This window comes from Chiloscyllium plagiosum, chromosome 15, assembly GCF_004010195.1.
Source record: "Chiloscyllium plagiosum isolate BGI_BamShark_2017 chromosome 15, ASM401019v2, whole genome shotgun sequence".
NCBI lineage: Eukaryota > Metazoa > Chordata > Chondrichthyes > Orectolobiformes > Hemiscylliidae > Chiloscyllium > Chiloscyllium plagiosum.
Window position 1 is genome coordinate 64,454,633 of NC_057724.1, and position 19,212 is coordinate 64,473,844.

General features: G+C 38.2%; 1 protein-coding gene across 1 annotated transcript in view; it reads left to right on the forward strand.

The window, feature by feature from the left end:
• ar (androgen receptor) overlaps positions 1–19,212 on the forward strand; it is a 232,944-nt gene that overhangs the window by 135,844 nt on the left and 77,888 nt on the right. The window contains exons 4-5 of the mRNA XM_043705049.1: positions 2,420–2,716; positions 18,101–18,245. Of these exons, the coding sequence (XP_043560984.1) occupies positions 2,420–2,716; positions 18,101–18,245 (442 nt within the window). The remainder of the gene's footprint in view (positions 1–2,419; positions 2,717–18,100; positions 18,246–19,212) is intronic.

Here is a 19,212-nt window from a genome sequence, read left to right on the forward strand (position 1 = left end):
ACACACACACACAATCTTCTGCATAAAAGCAAACATTTACTTAGCTACTATCAGTTCTGAGGAAGGGTCACTGGACCTGAAACATGAACTCTGATTTCTCTTCACGGATGCTGCCAGACCAGTTGAGCGTTTTTCAGCAATTTTTGTTCTTGTTTCTGATTTGCAGGATCCGCAGTTCTTTCGGTTTTTATTTAACTAATTTGTGTCGACAGCAAACAAAGACAATCGAACTAAAGAATAATGGGTCCAGGAACAAATTGCTGTCAAACAATTGGTGATAGACTACTGGTAGAAGGTTTCATTCAGTTTCCCAGACTGATAGAAGAACCTTAAAAGAGAAAACATGTTTTTTTGGAATTAACTGTTATACCAAAACGAAATGTTTTATCTTGCCAAGAAGAGCCACTGACGAGCCACTGACCAGCAAGCCAAACTAACTTCGGCAAATTTGACAATAGCAAAAGACAAACTGCGAATGTGCTTCCGTTTGCCAACATTGTGATCAGATCAGAAATTCAGTGGATTGGTTGAGAACACATATTTTGAGAGCAGGCATATTTCAAAATCATAGATGACTTACGTGTATGAGAGAAGACTCATTATTCTAGCTTCCATTTTGAAAATTGTCCTGGATGGGACAATTAGAAATTGCCAGGTTTACAGCGAGAGCTCAATCAGATCTCAAGATGGATTGAACATCTCATAACTCATTGTGAAATCTGTGATTACGCATGTTTGTCAGAACACAATCAGTGTTAGTCCTTTCATTGCTGAAAAAAATTCAGTTGACCTAAACCTGCAGCGTTTACAGTAAGATACAAATGAGGAGAAAAAGAATAAGCTCAATGACCAGTCTTTAACTAAGTTATTAACACAGCCTGGTGAACAAATTGTCATAGCTGATCCATATTTGATGTCAGATAAAAATCCACTGCAAGTATTAATGTCAGCGCTAAGTAACATCCTAAGTACAATCCTCAAGTAACATGACTGAGTATGTAAATATATTGGGCTCATCATTAAGACAACTGGAAGGAAAATGAAGACTTATTCTACATGGTGGAATATAGAGTTCACATACTTGAGCACACGTGTATCAGCAGATTGGGTGTAAAGATTTGTTCCGAAAAGTTTGAGGATGAACTGCATAAGACTGTGTGGGAGCCAAAGCTGAGGTGATTAGATTACCTACAGTGTGGAAACAGGCCCTTCGACTCAACAAGTCCATACCGACCCTCCGAAGAGAAACCCACCCCCCCTATATTTACCCCTGACTAATTCACCTAGCACTACGGGCAATTTAACATGGCCAATTCACCTAACCTGCGCATCTTTGAACTGTGGAAGGAAACCAGAGCACCCGGAGGAAATTCACACAGAGAATGTGCAAACTCCACACAGGCAGTTGCCCGAGGCGGGAATTGAACCCGGGTCTCTGGCACTGTGAGGCAGCAGTGCTCACCACTGAGCCACCGTGCCGCCCCAATGACTAATATCCACACATTCAGGACACAGAGATCCAGGATACTGTCAAGAGGAAATTGCCTGGCACAGAATCAAGGACATTACAAAAAAGTATTTATTTCAACTGAGAAGTCATTTATGAAGGAAATTCGTAAGAATATAGATTACTGGATCGTGTTTTGGCACTTTAGAAGTGATATTATATAAGGTAATTGTTCTGAAAACATTAATGTTGGAGACTGTCTTAGGATCTGACCAATCTAATTCTGTCATAGGACTTCAGTGGGGAAAGGCAGAAAATCTTAGGATCTCAGAGGACAAGTATGTTATCTCAGTCCCCTCAGTCCTAGTAACAGTGTTTAACTTGCTAATATATTTTGTACCTGCTTGTTATCAAGCAATAAGCTGCATTTAGTTTATCACGAGTCTCTTCTTGTTAAGACTCATTAATGGTTTTCCTCTACCACTGTAAGTAGGTCCCTTTGACCCTGACAAGGATAGGAAATGGTCGTAAACATATGCTGATAGTAATTGGCATTGACACACATACAGTAATTACCACAACTGGTGAAGTTGTTTTAACATTAAATCCTATCACCAACAACTTATTAGGTTCAAAAAAGTGTTTACATTATTAAATATCTCCACTCATATTGCAAGCTTATGTGACTTCGTCCGCATAAATGTCATGGTTGAGTTGGTCTACATTCTTCACAGAACATCTGATAAGTTAAGGATTCGTTTCTGCGCCAGGGTTTACCCTTCCACATGTACACTCAGTTCCGTTTGAACTAACTTGCACAAGCACGTATCTGAGCTGACTGAATTGCCATTCATTTTTCTTCATTACAAACATAAATTAATTTTTTATTACAATTTTTAATAAATTTTACTTCTTGTCTCTTTTTATTTTTGTTAACCCCAGAGCTTACCATTTTGTAATTTTATTTTCAAGGTCGAAAATTAAAGAATGCACGACCATTCCAAACTGCAGAGGATACCGACTCTTCAGTTGTGCAAAAGCAACAGAATACCACTGTCTCCATTGTCCCAAGGATTGGTGTACCAAGGATGCAGAAATTTCAGTGTCAACCCCTGTTTCTTGCTGTGCTGCAGTCCATCGAGCCTGATATGGTGTATGCAGGCTATGATAATACACAGCCTGATACATCCACCAGTTTGCTAACAAGTCTCAATGAACTAGGGGAAAGACAACTTGTACGTGTTGTCAAATGGGCAAAGGTTTTACCAGGTAAGAAAGAGCACTTTCTGAATACTGTGTTTCACTGGCATCATTCAAACTGTGAATTTATGATACATAACATGCAGGTATACATGTGCAAACCAGTAAAAAAAATATGATTTATTATATGTTTTATTATTGAACCCATTTCTTTTTTCAGATTTTATAAAAGTCAAACATTCCTCATCCTAGAAAATAGAAATTTTGGTTTTAGAAATTGCAATTCACATCCACTATATCGTCAGTCTGTTACATCGAGCTTGTCTTTACTTCGGTATTTAGCAACTGACATCTTAGATTATGATATTATCTGTAGAAATAATTTTATATGTTGTAAAAATTACCAATTCTATTTAACATAAAAACAGAAATTTCACCTTGGGATGTGCTGTATTTATTAGCTGATTTTCACATAATTTAAATTAATTTGATTCTTCTCTATTTTCTGGAATCCACATTCATAAAATAAAGGCTCAAACTCTCATTGCCACAGGAACCATTCACATTGATATATATTGCAAATTGCAGTTTTTCTCTATAAAATTTATTTTACATCATTCTTGTTTCGTTAAGCCTGTGGCTATATACTAATAAGTTCATGTTTGTTATTTGCCTATTAAAGAAATAACTTGTATCTTTCTCTTGCCTTATGTCCTGACAACATGGCAAAGGTCTTCATATTCATTAAGTTATTTTGGATGCAGTCACCGTTCTTCTGAGGCAAACCTGGGAATCAATTTAGTTTGCAGTTTGGCTTCTCGAATCACAATTTTAAATGAATGAATAGTTAATTTGTTTGGTAGTTTTGGGTAAAAGAAGGATATCAGGCCATCACCAAATTGCCTGTCTTGATTGAAAACTTACAAAGATGTTTTATATGCATCTGAATTGACAGATGTAGCCTCAGTTATATATTTAATCCAAAAGATGTTATCTTCCAACAAAGCTGTGCTAACTCTGTATGACACTGAAGCTTTTGTCTAATTCTGTGCTTAAATCCAGGAGTGGCACAACCCACACCAATGACTTGAGTGAAGTAAACTCCTACTGTACCATCTTAGCGGTTCTTGGAGCAGTAAACGTAATCATTTTAGGATGGAATTGGCACCAAGATAGTCATGCTTAGTAATGGCAATCTTTGTTGCAATTAGGCTTATCTGATCCCTATACCACCACACCACTGTATTGTTAATTAGCCAATTTGTTTTTACTTTGAACTAGGGCAAGGGAATGTGGCATAGTGTTTTAACTAGGGTTTGGATAATGCTTCAAACCAGTGCAATAATACTTTTCATCAACTTAGCTTAACAAACAATTGAAAGTTTACTGACATTGGGCTCATAAACAGTATAGAGTTAGTTGGGTGAACACCACCAGTAACCCTGTAAATAATTTTCCCATGTTTTGAATCATGCCAACTTATGCATAAAGTTTCCAAACTTGCATGTTTACAGTTCTCCTCCCCTCCAATTGAATAAGTGGTAATTCTCCATTTCTCTGTCAATCTATTTTCTCTCCCTATCTGATATCTTAAGAATTTCGGTGATAGAATATGCCTATTTAAGAATAGAACTTGAAGGATTCCAGAAAGATTAATGTATAGCTCACTAAAGAGGCTGTCTTAGAACTGTGATGTCTGCAATGAAACCAATAATCCTCACTCATGGGGAGTGGCTCTACTATGGGAGTGAAAGTCGTCTTCTGCATTCAACTACCATGGCACTGGGTTTTTTCAAGCTATGTGAAGGGACACTTAACAGAACAACCAGTGTATTCCTGCTCACATGATATTGCTGATACATTGCTTGCTGGTTGAATGATTTTATTGCTGTTCTACCAACTACTAGTAACAACAGGAAGTTTTTTTCACTTTTTTTCTCCAAAGTTAATACTCTCATTGACGGAACTTATATGTTCATTGAGACATCTTTCAACAGCATTTATGAATAAAAATAATTTTCTTCAATGTCCAGTTTTAATTTCCACCGTGTAGATAATTGCCAGTTATCTTGAAAGTTACCACAATTCATTCACTCTGTGCAACTTAACAGTGCATCAAAACATGAAGACATTTACATATGAGAAGTATGGATCTTGACAGACAGAATACTGTTGAGTTATGATTGATTGCACAAGTATGGAATCCTAGAATTGGAGCAGCAAAATAAAGAACGAGCAACCCATCTCCAAAAGGATGTAAATCGATCATGCAATAAGCATACCTAGTGAACATTGTACCACTGGAATTGTTCAGAGATATCATGTTCTGCAGTCCCAAAAGAAGCATCAGTAGAGGAACTGTTATGTGGAATGAAGAAGACCCTGAGGAGGAAAGAATCAATGGGGCATGTGTAAAAAAAGTTTCCAGCACTTTCAAGTAGCAAACTTAATGACAGTAATTAATTACTGGACAACTATTCAATTAAATGTGGAAACTCCTGCTTAAGTATCTATTCTTCATATTCCCAATGAACTATCACAGCAGACCCAGATTATATTACACCCACCATGCATCAGAAATGCAGAAGGTCAAGTATGTATGAATTTTATGCACCAATTGAAATATAGATCTAAATCGATTTTGTGATGTATGACCTTGCTGGGATAAATTTTCAATTTGTCATCCATGCTAAAATCCACTGGGAATGAAGATGAGATGATTTCCACAGCAGTCTTGCATTAAAGCTGCAAACTGATATTTGCAGAAACCTGGAAGCGAGTCAGTGGCCAATCCATTTGTTTTGGTGTGGTAACTGTGATATGAGGTATAAAAGAAAGCAAGAGCTGAAAATGTGTTGCTGGAAAAGCGCAGCAGGTCAGACAGCATCCAGGGAACAGGAGAATCGACGTTTCGGGCATAAGCCCTTCTTCAGGGCTGATTCTTTAGGATTCCTGAAGAAGGGCTTATGCCCGAAACGTCGATTCTCCTGTTCCCTGGATGCTGCCTGACCTGCTGCGCTTTTCCAGCAACACATTTTCAGCTCTGATCTCCAGCATCTGCAGACCTCACTTTCTCCATAAAAGAAAGCAAGTTGGTGTTTGGAAAGGAGTTAAATGCAATGTAACTGAGCAGAAAAATAAATCATTTATACAGTTGTGGTAAGAGCATATGACCTCCTGAAGGAGATATACCTTTAATCAAAATTAAGGGAGTGACTTCAAACTGCAGAGTTAGAAAACATTATTCAGCTTAATTTGCATGATGCCTTTATAAAATGATGCATCACAGATAAGCACAGGGAAAACTGACACCAGGCCAGAAAACAGGTCTTGAAGAACACTTAAAGTGTTCATACTTGATTCAGATATTTGATTTAGGAAACTGTCAGGTAACCTCACCATGGCATTTTGCTGAGATCTGCCATCTTTATTCTATTTACAATTAGATCTCTAGGTATTGCTGAGAACATTTGCCTCAATCACATTCTCTTGCCATTCTTATCAGAGTACACTTTTTAATTACCCTCTCTACCAAATAAGGCAACCAATCTTTGCCTCACTTATTAAAATTAAATACAAAATATCTGATTTTGGCAATTGTAGAACATACCTCCTTTGTTTCCAGGCAAAAATGGACGTTGATACGTTTAATTTTAAATTACTTAAATAGATTTGCTGTGAATGCAAATTCTTTATTTACCCCTACATCAAATAAAAGTTCATTTATTTATATTTTGTAATTATTTTTTCAAGATAACCAACCAATTCAATGGGTAGTGTAACAGCTGCTGAGATCTCTGAATAAGGTTGACAAGGTGCACATTTAAATTGATGTAGTGAAGCTATGTATAGTATATGTATGTACAATGCAAACATGTTTTAAGACAAGATACAAGTGTCATTTTTTTAAAAAGTTAGATTCAGTTCAATTAAGATCTTAAATCTGATTTTAAAGGTCATTGTGACAACTAAACATTTTTTTACACTTTGTACCAGATTCTGGGCCTCTTACTGAGATATGTATATCATCGATAGTCACAGGTTGAGGTGCCGGAAGACTGGAGGTTGGCTAACGTGAAGCCACTGTTTAAGAAAGGTGGTAAGGACAATCCAGGGAACTATAGACCAGTGAGCCTGACATCGGCGGTGGGCAGTTTGTTGGAGGGAATCCTCAGGGACAGGATGTACATGTATTTGGAAAGGCAAGGACTGATTAGGGATAGTCAACATGACTTTGTGCATGGGAAATCATGTCTCACAAACTTGATTGAGTTTTTTGAAGAAGTAACAAAGAAGGTTGATGAGGGCAGAGCGGTAGATGTGATCTATATGGACTTCAGTAAGGCGTTCAATAAGGTTCCCCATGAGAGACTGGTTAGCAAGGTTAGATCTCATGGAATACAGGGAGAACTTGCCTTTTGGATACAGAACTGGCTCAAAGATAGAGGACAGAGGGTGGTGGTGGAGGTTGTTTTTCAGACTGGTGGCCTGTGACCAGTGGATGCCACAAGGATTGTTGCTGGGTCCACTACTTTTCATCATTTATATAAATGATATGAATGTGAGCATAAGTTAGTAAGTGTGCTGATGACACCAAAATTGAAGGTGTAGTGGACAGCGAAGAAGGTTACCTCAGATTACAATGGAATCTTGATCAGATGGGCCTGAGAAGTGGCAGATGGAGTTTAATTTAGATAAATGTGAGGTGCTACATTTTGTGAAAGAAAATCTTAGCAGGACTTATATACTTGATATGAATGTGAGCATAAGTTAGTAAGTTTGCTGATGACACCAAAATTGGAGGTGTAGTGGACAGCGAAGAAGGTTACCTCAGATTACAATGGAACCTTGATCAGATGGGCCTGAGAAGTGGCAGATGGAGTTTAATTTAGATAAATGTGAGGTGCTACATTTTGTGAAAGAAAATCTTAGCAGGACTTATATACTTAATGGTAAGGTCCTAAGGAATGTTGCTGAACAAAGAGACCTTGGAGTGCAGGTTCATAGCTTCTTGAAAGTGGATTCGCAGGTAGAGAGGATAGTGAAAAGGGCATTTGGTATACTTTCTTTTATTGGTCAGAGTATTGAGTATGGGAGCTGGGAGGTCATGTTGCAGCTATACAGGACATTGGTTAGGCCACTGTTGGAATGTTACATGCAATTCTGGCCTCCTTTCTATTGAAAAGATGTTGTGAAACTTGAAAGGGTTCAAAAAAGATTTACAAGGATGTTGCCAGGGTTGGAGGATTTGAGCTATAGAGAGAGGTTGAATAGGCTGGGGCTGTTTTCCCTGGAGCGTCGGAGGCTGAGGGATGACCTCATAGAGGTTTATAAAATCATGAGGGGCATGGATAGAATAAATAGACAAAGTCTTTTCCCTGGGTCGGAGAATCCAGAACTAGAGTGTTTAGAGTGAGAGGGGAAATAAATAAAAGAGAGCTAAGGGGCAACATTTTCACTCAGAGAGTGATACGTATTTGGAATGAGCTGCCAGAGGAAGTGGTGGAGACTGGTACAATTGCACCATTTGAAAGACATCTGGATGGGTATATGAATAGGAGAGGTTTGGAGGGATATTGGCCAGGTGCGGGCAGGTGAGACTAGATTGGGTTGGGATATCTGGTCGGCATGGACAAGTTGGACCGAAGTGTGTGTTTCCGTGCTGTACATCTCTATGACTAAATTCAATAGTCTTGTCTAATTCACAGTTTTGGTGTAGAACTGACGACGTAGGAAATTATTAGTAAACAAAATAGTACTGAAAAAATTAATCCTATATGAACTAAACAAATTCCTGGACCTGATGGTCTTCATGTTAGTGTTTTAAAGCATGTACAAGAATAATGAAAGCAATGGCTTTGATTTTTCAAAATTTCCTGGAATCTAATCACATAGTTATGAATTAAAAGAAAACAAGCACAAATATGTTAATCAGGAATGAAGAAGGAGAGAAATGAAGCCAGATTAATAGTCATACAGCCAAATAGCATTGAAACAGCACTGTCCAACTCGTCAATGCTGATGAAGTTTACCAAGAGAAAATAGACCCATTTGCCTGCATTTGGTCCATATCCCTACATGTTAAGGACAATACTGGCTCAAGAAAAGCTAACTTACTTCCACTTTGTCAAAGGCAATTAGTTATGGGAAGTAAATTTTTTCTTAGCAAGTAACTGTCACATCCCATAAATTAATACAGTAAATTAGGATGTATGGAGAAGAAACAGGCTCTTTGACTTTTCCCCTTAAATGCATCAATATTATTTGTTCCAACTACACCTGGTGTTCCTCATTCTCACCACTCTTTTACTAAATAAGTTTGTTCTTAATTTTGAATTGGATTTTTTTCATGACTGTGTTATAATGATGGCCTGAAGTTATGCCGTTACCCACAAGAGAAAACATTCTCACTGTATCAACTATGTCAAAAAGCTTCTTAATTTTGAAAAACTCTTGCGAGTCACTGCTTAGCCTTTTTTAATTCAAGAGAGGGAAACACCAGTGTTATGGTCCCTATAAAATCCCATAACATGAAGAGAAAAGAATCCCAAACCAACGCTTTTGGGGAAAAAATGATGACACAATTTCATTTAGAATATACAGTCAATTCCAATATCAGTATAAAATCAATGGATAATTTGAATTTTGTTTTAATAGTTGATGCAACAAAGTTGTATCTTGGAATATTACAGATATTTACATTAGTTTACCTCTACATCTGGCACTACATGCAGTTTCAGAGATCCCTAATCTGGCCGCTGGTATGCAGGATCACTCCCTTTTCCTAAGCAATTGATTTGGCTCTTAAGTTACATTTAGTGGCAATTATATCTAAGGTTTCTGGAAATGAACTGTCTGCGGTTACAGTCTAACATAAGTCCTGCTATTCCCAGACTTGTGCCAACTGTTTAACTTATTTACAGTTACCCAATTTACCTGATTTTCAGACCAAGATTTATAGAAAGCATGGACCATCCCAAAATTATTTTTAAATTTAGTAATTATACTATAGCTACAGGTAAACAGATATATACCATTGACATATGACACGACTAACTAATACCTAAATTACCTTCTTGTCCCCTACTTAGAAATATATACATACACTCAAACAAGTAAGGAAAGAGAACAGGTAGCTTCTGCTAGGGAGAACAACTACACACACCTCTGTGTTCTTTTCCTCTGTCTGTGTCTCTGTAGCTTGTCTCCAGTTCCAACCAGCTCAGTTAGCTGAGAACCATGTTGGTGTTCTGCTGAGCAGTCACCCAGTTTGCGCTTCGTTTCCTCAATGTCAAGGAGACCACAGTGTGAGCAATTAATGCAGTAGACTAGTTTGAGTGAAGAAGGGTTAATGCCCGAAACGTCGATTCTCCTGTTCCCGAGATGCTGCCTGACCTGCTGCGCTTCTCCAGCAACACATTTCCATCTCATAGTTTGAGTGAAGTGCAGGTAAAGCGCTGTTTCGTCTGAAGGTGTGCTTGGGCCCTTGAATATTTAGGAGGGAGGAATTAAATGAGCAGGTATTACCCCTTTTTGCAGGGGAACGTGCCATGGGGCTGTGGGGATAGATGTTGAGAGTGAAGGAGGAGTGAATCAGGGTGCCCCAGGGAATAGTCCTTGTGGAAGGCTGACAAGGGAGGGGAGGGGATGTATGAGTCTAGAGGTGGCAGAAATACCGGTTAATGATCCTGTTCATGTGGTGGGATGATAGGTGAGGAAAAGAGGGTCCCTTTCATTGTGTTGGGAGGGCAGAGAGGGTGTGAGGGCTGAGTTGTGGGAGATTATATGGACCTGGCTGAGGTCAACTGTAGTGCTGTTGGAATCCTCAATTGAGAAAGATGGTGGACATTTCAGAGTCTCCTTTGTCAAAGTTGGAATCATCAGAACAGATGCAGTGGAGACAGAGTGAATTCATTGACCCGAGAACGTGTGGGAGATTATATGGACCTGGCTGAGGTCAACTGTAGTGCTGTGGAATCCTCAATTGAGAAAGATGGTGGACATTTCAGAGTCTCCTTTGTCAAAGTTGGAATCATCAGAACAGATGCAGTGGAGACAGAGAAACTGAGCAAATGGAATAGCGTCTTTACACACAATAGGATGTGAGGGTGTATAGTCCAAGATGTGCGGCACAATGGCATAGTGGTTAGCACTGCTGCCTTATAGCGCCAGAGACCCGGGTTCAATTCCCATCTTGGGTAACTGTCTCTGTGGAGATTGCACATTTCTCCCCGTGTTTGCATGGGTTTCCTCCTGGTGCTCCGTTTCCTCCCACAGTCCAAAAATGTGCAGGTTAGGTGAATTGGCCATGCTAAATTGCCCGTAGTGTTAGGTGAAGAGGTAAATATAAAGGAATGGGTCTGGATGGGTTGCTCTTCAGAGGGTCAATGTGGACTTGTTGGGCCGAAGGGCCTGTTTCCACACTGGAAGTAATAAAAAAAAATGTGTGGGTGGGTACCGGAAAAGGACTGGAACAAGGAATGTTCCATGTATCCCACAAAGAGACAGGCATAACTGGGGACCATGTAGGTACCCATGGCCACCTCTTTGACCTGAAGAAAGTGAAAGGAGTTAAAGGAGAAGTTGTTCAGAATGAGGACAAACTTGGCCAGGCAGAGGAGGGTGTGGTGGATGGGGTCTTTTCAGGCCTTTCTTCCAGCAAGAAGTGGGGAGCCCTGAGACTGTCCTGATGAGGGTTGGACGTGTAAAGGGATTGCGCTTCCATAGTGAAGGGGAGGTGGCTGGGAGCCTGCAGACTTGAAATTCTGAAACCAACCTAAATTATCACAGAAATTACAGATGTAAGTGGGAGGGGACTGGACAAGGAGAGAAAATAACTAAGTCGAGGTAGGATGAGATGAGTTCTATGGGGCAAGAGCAGGCAGAAACAATGGTTCTGCCTGGGCAGACCTGTTTGTGGATTTTGGGAAGGAGGTAGAAACGAGCTGTATGGGGTTGGGAGAATATGAGCTTGGAGGCAGTTGGAGGAGGGATCATCAGATCTGTCTGCTTCAGACAATGCTTTCTGTATGTTTAATTAGATAGCAAAAGATTTTATTGTAAATCTATAGTTTAATAGAAGCATCAGTTTCCACCTTGCCCTTCTGGACAATTTCTCTGTCTAGAAGCCAGCACCCTCTTGGGCAAAAACAAAATTTATTTTGATGTCCAGAAATGCTCTTACACAACTGGACATTTTTTTCTCATCACCAAATCATCCATAGTAACTTTTCATCTATTAAATACAGTAAGTTAACCATGTTTTCTAATTGATTAATTTACCTGCAAAGCTTGATAAGGGCAAAATTAAACTCTTGTTTTTATATGTTTTTCTAATCGACCTGTAAAGAGCGATTATTACACACCTCCGAAACTGTTGAGACTTTAACCCAGGCCTTATAGGCTCAGAGGAAGGGGCACTGCCACTGCACCAGAAGAGCCCCAGAATTCAATTCTAATTTTCTTTGTAATGAACCTATTTTTCTAATCATTGATGTGGGCGCTGAGGAAGATAGAAGCTGAAGTACAAAAATAGACAAAAGTGGAGCATACTCCAGCAGGCTAGAAGATTCGATTTGAAAATGAAGTTGAGAAACATTAAGGATACAGACTGCCTCACCAACAAGATTTTTCCATAGACATTCCTCCCCCAAGAAAAGTCCTCCATCCAACCCAGCCCACTAAAATAATCATTACACTTGCCAGAATCTCCTGTTGAAAAGATCAATCCATAATTTTTACTAGATCCAGTACTAAGGCAGAGGTCTGGAATATGCCTAATAGCTACTCATTGAACTTGAATTGAGCTTCTTTTGAACTATTATGAAGACTCAAAGATTGGCATCAAAGTGAGATAAAGCAGATCTTCCGTGAAACAGCGATGTGTTTGCGATCCCTAGTTTATGATTTTCTTTCTCCATGACAAATGGAGGAATGTTGGGAAGGCAGAGGTTAAGTTCCAAGTCTTGTGTAATAATTTTATTTAAGTTAGCGTTTTCTGTTTTGAGAGGTGGTATTTACAGTATGTTCTGTTAAAAGAAATAAACACATGATCCATGCTAAACCTTGAAAAGGTAAACCATGCAATAAAAAACTTGCATTTATATTGTGCCATTAATATGATAAGAAGGCCCAAGGTACTTCACAGAAGCATTACCAAATGAAATTCGACACCAAGTTAGGTAAGGAACTTATTAGGACAGATGAGAAAAAGCAGTGTCAAAATGAAGCAATATACAAACTGGAGAGTTTTATTCTTGTTGTTTTACAGCAGTTTTGAATTGTTCGCTATATTGATAATATGTATTCTGCAGTAATGGACACTTTGCTGTATATAGACAGACTTTCCAGAATTAGATAATTGTGATAATTCAATGGCTTAATGGTCACTGTTACTCTCACTTGGTGTTTCGTTCCAGATTTTTTTAATCAGTCAATTAACAGAATTTAAATTTCCCAACTTTGTGCTGGGATTTTGCACGAATAATAATGTCCAGAACATGATGGGTAGTACATATTTCCCAGACATCAGATAAAATAATTTTGTTGCATTTGAACTTATACAGAATCATAAGTTCTGTTCAGAACTTGGGTTAATAGAGCAGTAGCCAAAACTCTGTGATTCTGTGTCATTAGTTCAGAACTCTGGGTTTTTGCAGGAGCAAAACTATTATTCTAATATTTCTTTCTGTAAACGCAAATGTCATTTTGATTTGGCAACACTATTAATTGGCTATTACACCTAATAGTAGCACACGCGTGTTCTAGATATTCATTCGCTAGACCTGGCAATATCATGATTAACAGGAACTGCCTCATCAAGCTCCAGGTCGGCACAGAAACAATTTCAATATTGCACCATTTTCAAGAAGGACGCCTACAGATAATTTGCAGCACAGGAATAGCATTATTAGTGGCAGTCAAAGTCACCTACTCTCTCAAGTTTGATATAACCAGTTTCCTTGGGGCTAGCACAAGTGATATCTGAAATAACTAACAATCTGCTGAACATGGATGTTTTAAACAAATGATTTTGCATAGATTAAGAACTCCAGATCATGATGGGTGATGCCTGCTTTTCAGGTATCAGCCACAAAGTTTTCATTCTAAGGAATTTATCTGTGTCATTCTCATTTGAAGACACTGGCTCTGAGTGTGAAGGATGAAGGTGGTCTTTGATATCAAATAAGTGTTGCCATTCATAAACCAAGACGATCCTATTCAACCCAGGTGTGTTACATCAGAAAAAGAATCCAATGTAGAAGAAGACATTTACTTCCCAGAATGTTTGTAAAACATATTGGCATCACAACAGCACTTAAATATCCTGACAGATAACAGAGTGCTTCATAGTACATTTGGTCTCCAAGATTTTCATCGTTTGCTGCATGACTCTGCAATAAAGAACAGGACAAGGCCTCGACAGTGATGCAGATGGATGATGACATAGAAACATCTGTGTACCAAATGACAGTTGTAAGTCCCATAGTAATATGGGATACACATTCAACACGTTTTTCAACCAACTATTTAAAGATTTCATCAGTTCATCAAGTGATCCAAAACACTCTGCACTAATTACCATTCACAATGGCCTTGTGTTGTACTGCCACCATATTCTGCAACATTAGACATTCACTTTAGAGCATCTTTGTTTGGATCTCATGCTTTTTCTTTATAACATATGTCCATGTAGGAGACTGCTTCCTGGCGTCAGTTATTGGAATCAAAGTTATCCTGCATTATTCAGTTTTTTTTAAAGATGTGCTAAGGGCACTGAAATAGAAATGAATATTTGGAGGTCCGTACATAAATAGTAAATGTCAGAAAAAGGCAAGAACATCCAATGACAGCAGAAACAAAGTTTAAAAGAGTTGGAGATCAATTTCAAAAGCTTGCACTGGACAACTAGAGCTATTTTATCCTATGTTCACCTGAATCAAGCTTGTCCTCGTACTTAATCTTTCTGTTTGTATATTTTTTAATCAACCTGTCCAAAAATGTTATTACACACCTCTGGAGCAGTTGAGACTTGTCTTTTGGCTCAAAGATATGGACACTACCACTGCACTAACCCAAATCTCAACTTTTTAATTATTACATTAAGACTGATTTACAAATACCAGTTGTTGTTGCATTATACATCAATTTATTCGTTGAATGCCATACTTAGCAATCACTGTTATGGTTCTGTTCGCCGAGCTGGGAATTTGTGTTGCAGTCGTTGCAGTGGTCGGTATATTGGGTCCAGGTCGATGTGCTTATTGATTGAATCTGTGGATGAGATTCAAGCACATCGACCTGGACCCAATATACCGACCACTGCAACAGACAGCTGGAACTGACAACCGGAAGCGGCAGAGACAAACCACAATAAATGCCGGAGGAAACATCACAGAAGCGCTTCACAGGAGGCTCCCAAGCACTGAGGATGTCACCTAGACAGGGGACGAAACGACTGCAACACAAATTCCCAGCTCGCCGAACAGAACCACAACAGTGATTGCTAAGTATGGCATTCAACGAATAAATTGATATATAATGCAACAACAACTGGTATTTGTAAATCAGTCTTAATGTAATAAACCATCACAAGGTGCTTCAAATGAGCATTATAAGACAAACGAAGAGATATGAGGGCATGTGACCAAAAGCTTGGTCGAAGAGCATATTTTATGGAGTATTTTAAAGGAAGAAGACAGGGAGCAGTCCATGAAGAAATTTGAAAAACAGGATGAGAATTTTAGAATTGAGACATGGTTTGACTGGGACCCTCTGTAGTTCAGTGAGCCCCAAGCCAGTCAGTGAATAGGATTTGGTGAAATTTAAGACATGGAGAATAGAATTATCTCAAAGGTTTTTGGAGTAGAGAAAAATCTGGTCAGGAGAGGGATGGAGGTGTCAAGTTTAGAGATAACAATTTTGTTAACAATTAAGCCTGGAACATCCTTTTATATGTTATTAAAAGGTTATTTGTGGTTTACTGGACTATCAAAGCTTATCGATCACACAAACAATTTTGCTGTTTTCCGTTGATAAAACGGAATTATGAGCTCCTAATCAACTGTGAGCTCCAGTTAGAATGAGATAAAGTCCTAAAGTTAATCAAAACATATATTTACTCATAAAAACTGTTGTAGACTTGGACATTGCACATTTAAGAAAATTTATTTTATCACTCATGTTACAAACCTTACTAAAAACAGAAAAAGTAGGTAGTCTGTGATGACCACTCTCCCTTCAGAAGTTTACAATTTGCCAGGCATGAGAGGAAGTGGCTTAATGATTGGCAACATCAGTTACTCACTGCAGTACTAGACAGGGGCTGATTCACATGAAGAGTACTTGCATTGTATATTCCAAGGAGATCTAGCTGGTAGACCCCTAGCTCTATTTGCTAAAACCCTGCTGTCTGCCAGCGCACGCACTGCTTTCACAGGAAATCTCCTTCAGAGTAGTGGTAGATTTAATGTTAAATTATTTAAAATGAGGCTTTGATATCAAGCAAAAATACCATTTTAGCTTAAATTGCCAACTTTATATAATATGAGAAATAAATGCCCTATACTACATACAGTTACCCAGTATGAAATGCTAATAGCTCATTTGAACCATTGAGCATGAGAAGAATACAGCACAGTTACTTTATCCTATTAAAAACTGATATGGATTTAGCACTCCTTGGAAGGCGCGGCAGCCTTCATTACTGCACTGCTGATATTGCTACTCATTACTCATTGACATTTTTGATTCTTTTTTAACCGTGCTGTGACTTGCCTTAGACATTCTGGTAATTGATCTGTACATTGAAATCTCTTTCAGAGTGAAGTTCTAGATCATACAGGTTATTTTGTCAAACTTTACAGAATTGGAGAGGGTGGAGGTGAGGCTTGGATTTGTAAGTCTTATCAGACCAGACTTTTAAAGAATGGTTTTGAAATACCAATTTGATAATTCTGATTGAAACACAGGCTTTAAAATACTTACATTCTATCCAAAGTTGGTACATAGACATTTGGGTCTGATCTGCAAAGATCATCCTGATTATACTGGGGTAGTCCTTTCCACCCTTTATTGACTTTCAAAATCGGTAAAACAGATGGCTTTCTTAAAATGAAGCTGCTGTGAAAGCTACTGAGTAAGTACACATTGAAATGCATGAGTCTATGCTAGTGGTTAGATATTACATGCAAGGTGAAATACAGTAATCCTTTTATCGTTTGTAATGGGCATAAAGTCGTGTATAGATTGCCCAAATTAGTCCAGTTCATAATCCTTTGGATTTAAGACATCTGCAAATTTAATAAGTTTTTGGAATTGTTTCCTTCGTACCTTTCCTATTAGCAACTAATCTTAGAAAGTATTGGTCCGACTGAATAACACATTTATGACTTTGGTACAACTGTGGGCAGCAAGCTGCTGAAACTTTGCACACCAATACTGGAAGGAATTCTACACATAAAATTTATGATCAGGCTGACTTTGACTGCTATTGTGCGATATGCATGTTAGATTGTTGACTGCAAATTCTTCTCAAGGTGATACTAATGCTTTTCTGCTAAACCTTACCACAATTGGGCTTATTTCTGCAATCATTAACAGTACAAAATATGGGAGCTTTAATGTGCAGCAAAAGATAGTATTTGGTGGTGAATTTTGCATTCAGCGTGACATCACATGTGGTTTAGCTGCCAGGTCCAGTACTGATACTGCACTGAATACAGTCCCTGTCCTGCATATGGACAATACATGCAGTTTTTTTCAATGAAAAGTCCAATATTCTCACTCCAAGCTCTGCAGCAGCACAAGATCCATTTGAACTGAATGCATTGAGCAAAGAAAGTTACTGTGCTATATAACACTTCACTGTTAAAGGTCTGATCTTTGGTTATTGGTCTCCTGCATAAATTGAGCACTTTATCAGTCGCATAATAGATTTATCTTATAGCAATTCAGAAATGAACCGAAACAGCAGCATATACCAACATTTTACCTTCTCACTGTTACTATTTTTGGCTCTTATCACATATTTGTTGACAGCAATGCCTAAGCTTTTTTTTCAAGTGAGGAGCTGTTATCTAAACCATTTATAACTCAAGAAATTAACAGGAACTACAATTATTTGTTAGAAACTTCCCTAAAAATGGCTTATGTAGATAAGATGACCATGCTTAGACTTAGCTGCTCGTAATGAAATGAAAATATAAACAGCATTTGAATTTAGTTTGAATCAATACTGGCACAGTAATTTAACCATGAGTTTGAGAATGTGTTTAAAAATATGCAACCTGATTAGTGCACAAAACTCCAAATATCTATGTATACATTTGCACTATAGTTAATTTTTGCTCTTTGTTTTTTCTGCTAAGAAGGTCTGCTGTTTGCACAGCTGTGTACTGATCAGTACATATTATCATTCAACATTATTTCAGCAGAAGTGCTCCTTGTCTACAGGTTTTCGCAATTTACATGTGGATGACCAAATGAGTCTCATACAGTATTCGTGGATGGCAGTTATGGTCTTCGCAATGGGATGGAGGTCTTATAGAATTGTGAATTCCAGAATGCTCTACTTTGCACCAGACTTGGTATTTAATGAGTAAGTGAAAATATTTCTGTTAGGAGTGTGCTGTGCACTGACTGTAAGTTAAAATTACAGAATTTATTTGCGATTTGCCAAAATAGTCAACCAATATATCCTATTGGCTGTGACAGTCTTCCCTCCCTAATAAGGAACCTCATTTTATAAGCTTGACTCTAAATCCTTGATGTTTGGTCTGCTATATTCCATGCCTTCAGTTTGTCGTGGCTTCTTGTGATGCTGAATCTCCCTTGTGGGGAACTGTTTGCTACTTTTGACAGTGCAGGAATATCTAATATTGTTAGATGAATTAAAACTGATGACAAATGAAAGCTTTTAACAGGCAAAGCTAAAATTAGTTTTCAAAAGAAAATTGTATACAGCAAATTTTTATTATTGTAAAGTACTTTTATCTGGCCTTACAAAAGAAAGAAGTGTGTTTCTTCAAACATAACAATTCTTCTGGATATAGGTTTGTTCGCTCTGCTAGAAGGTTCATTTTCAAACATTTTGTCACTATACTAGGTAACATCTTCAGTGAGCATCCAGATGAAGCACTGCTGGTGTTTCCTACTTTCTATTTATAGATTTAGAAAGGAAACCCAAGGAAACCCAAACCTATAAATGGAAAGGAGGTATCACTAGCAGTGCTTCGTCCAGAGCTCACTGAAGATGTTACCTAGTATGGTGACAAAATGTCTGAAAATGAACCTTCCAACTCAGCAAGTAAACCTACATCCAGAACCTCAACCTGAGCTACAAATCTTCTCAAAACTCACTAATAACAATTCTTTTACTGTTTCGATCAAGTAATTTTCAAAAGTTCCCCATACTCATTATGGGGATGACAATAGTCTAATCATCCACCCCCGTTATAATTGGATATCATTGACAATGGAGATCTGAATTAGTCAGGTTTCTCATCTGAAGTTTTAAAAAGTTACCAAATTGTCAGGTTCTGCCAAAATGTGTGCAAATTGAAAGT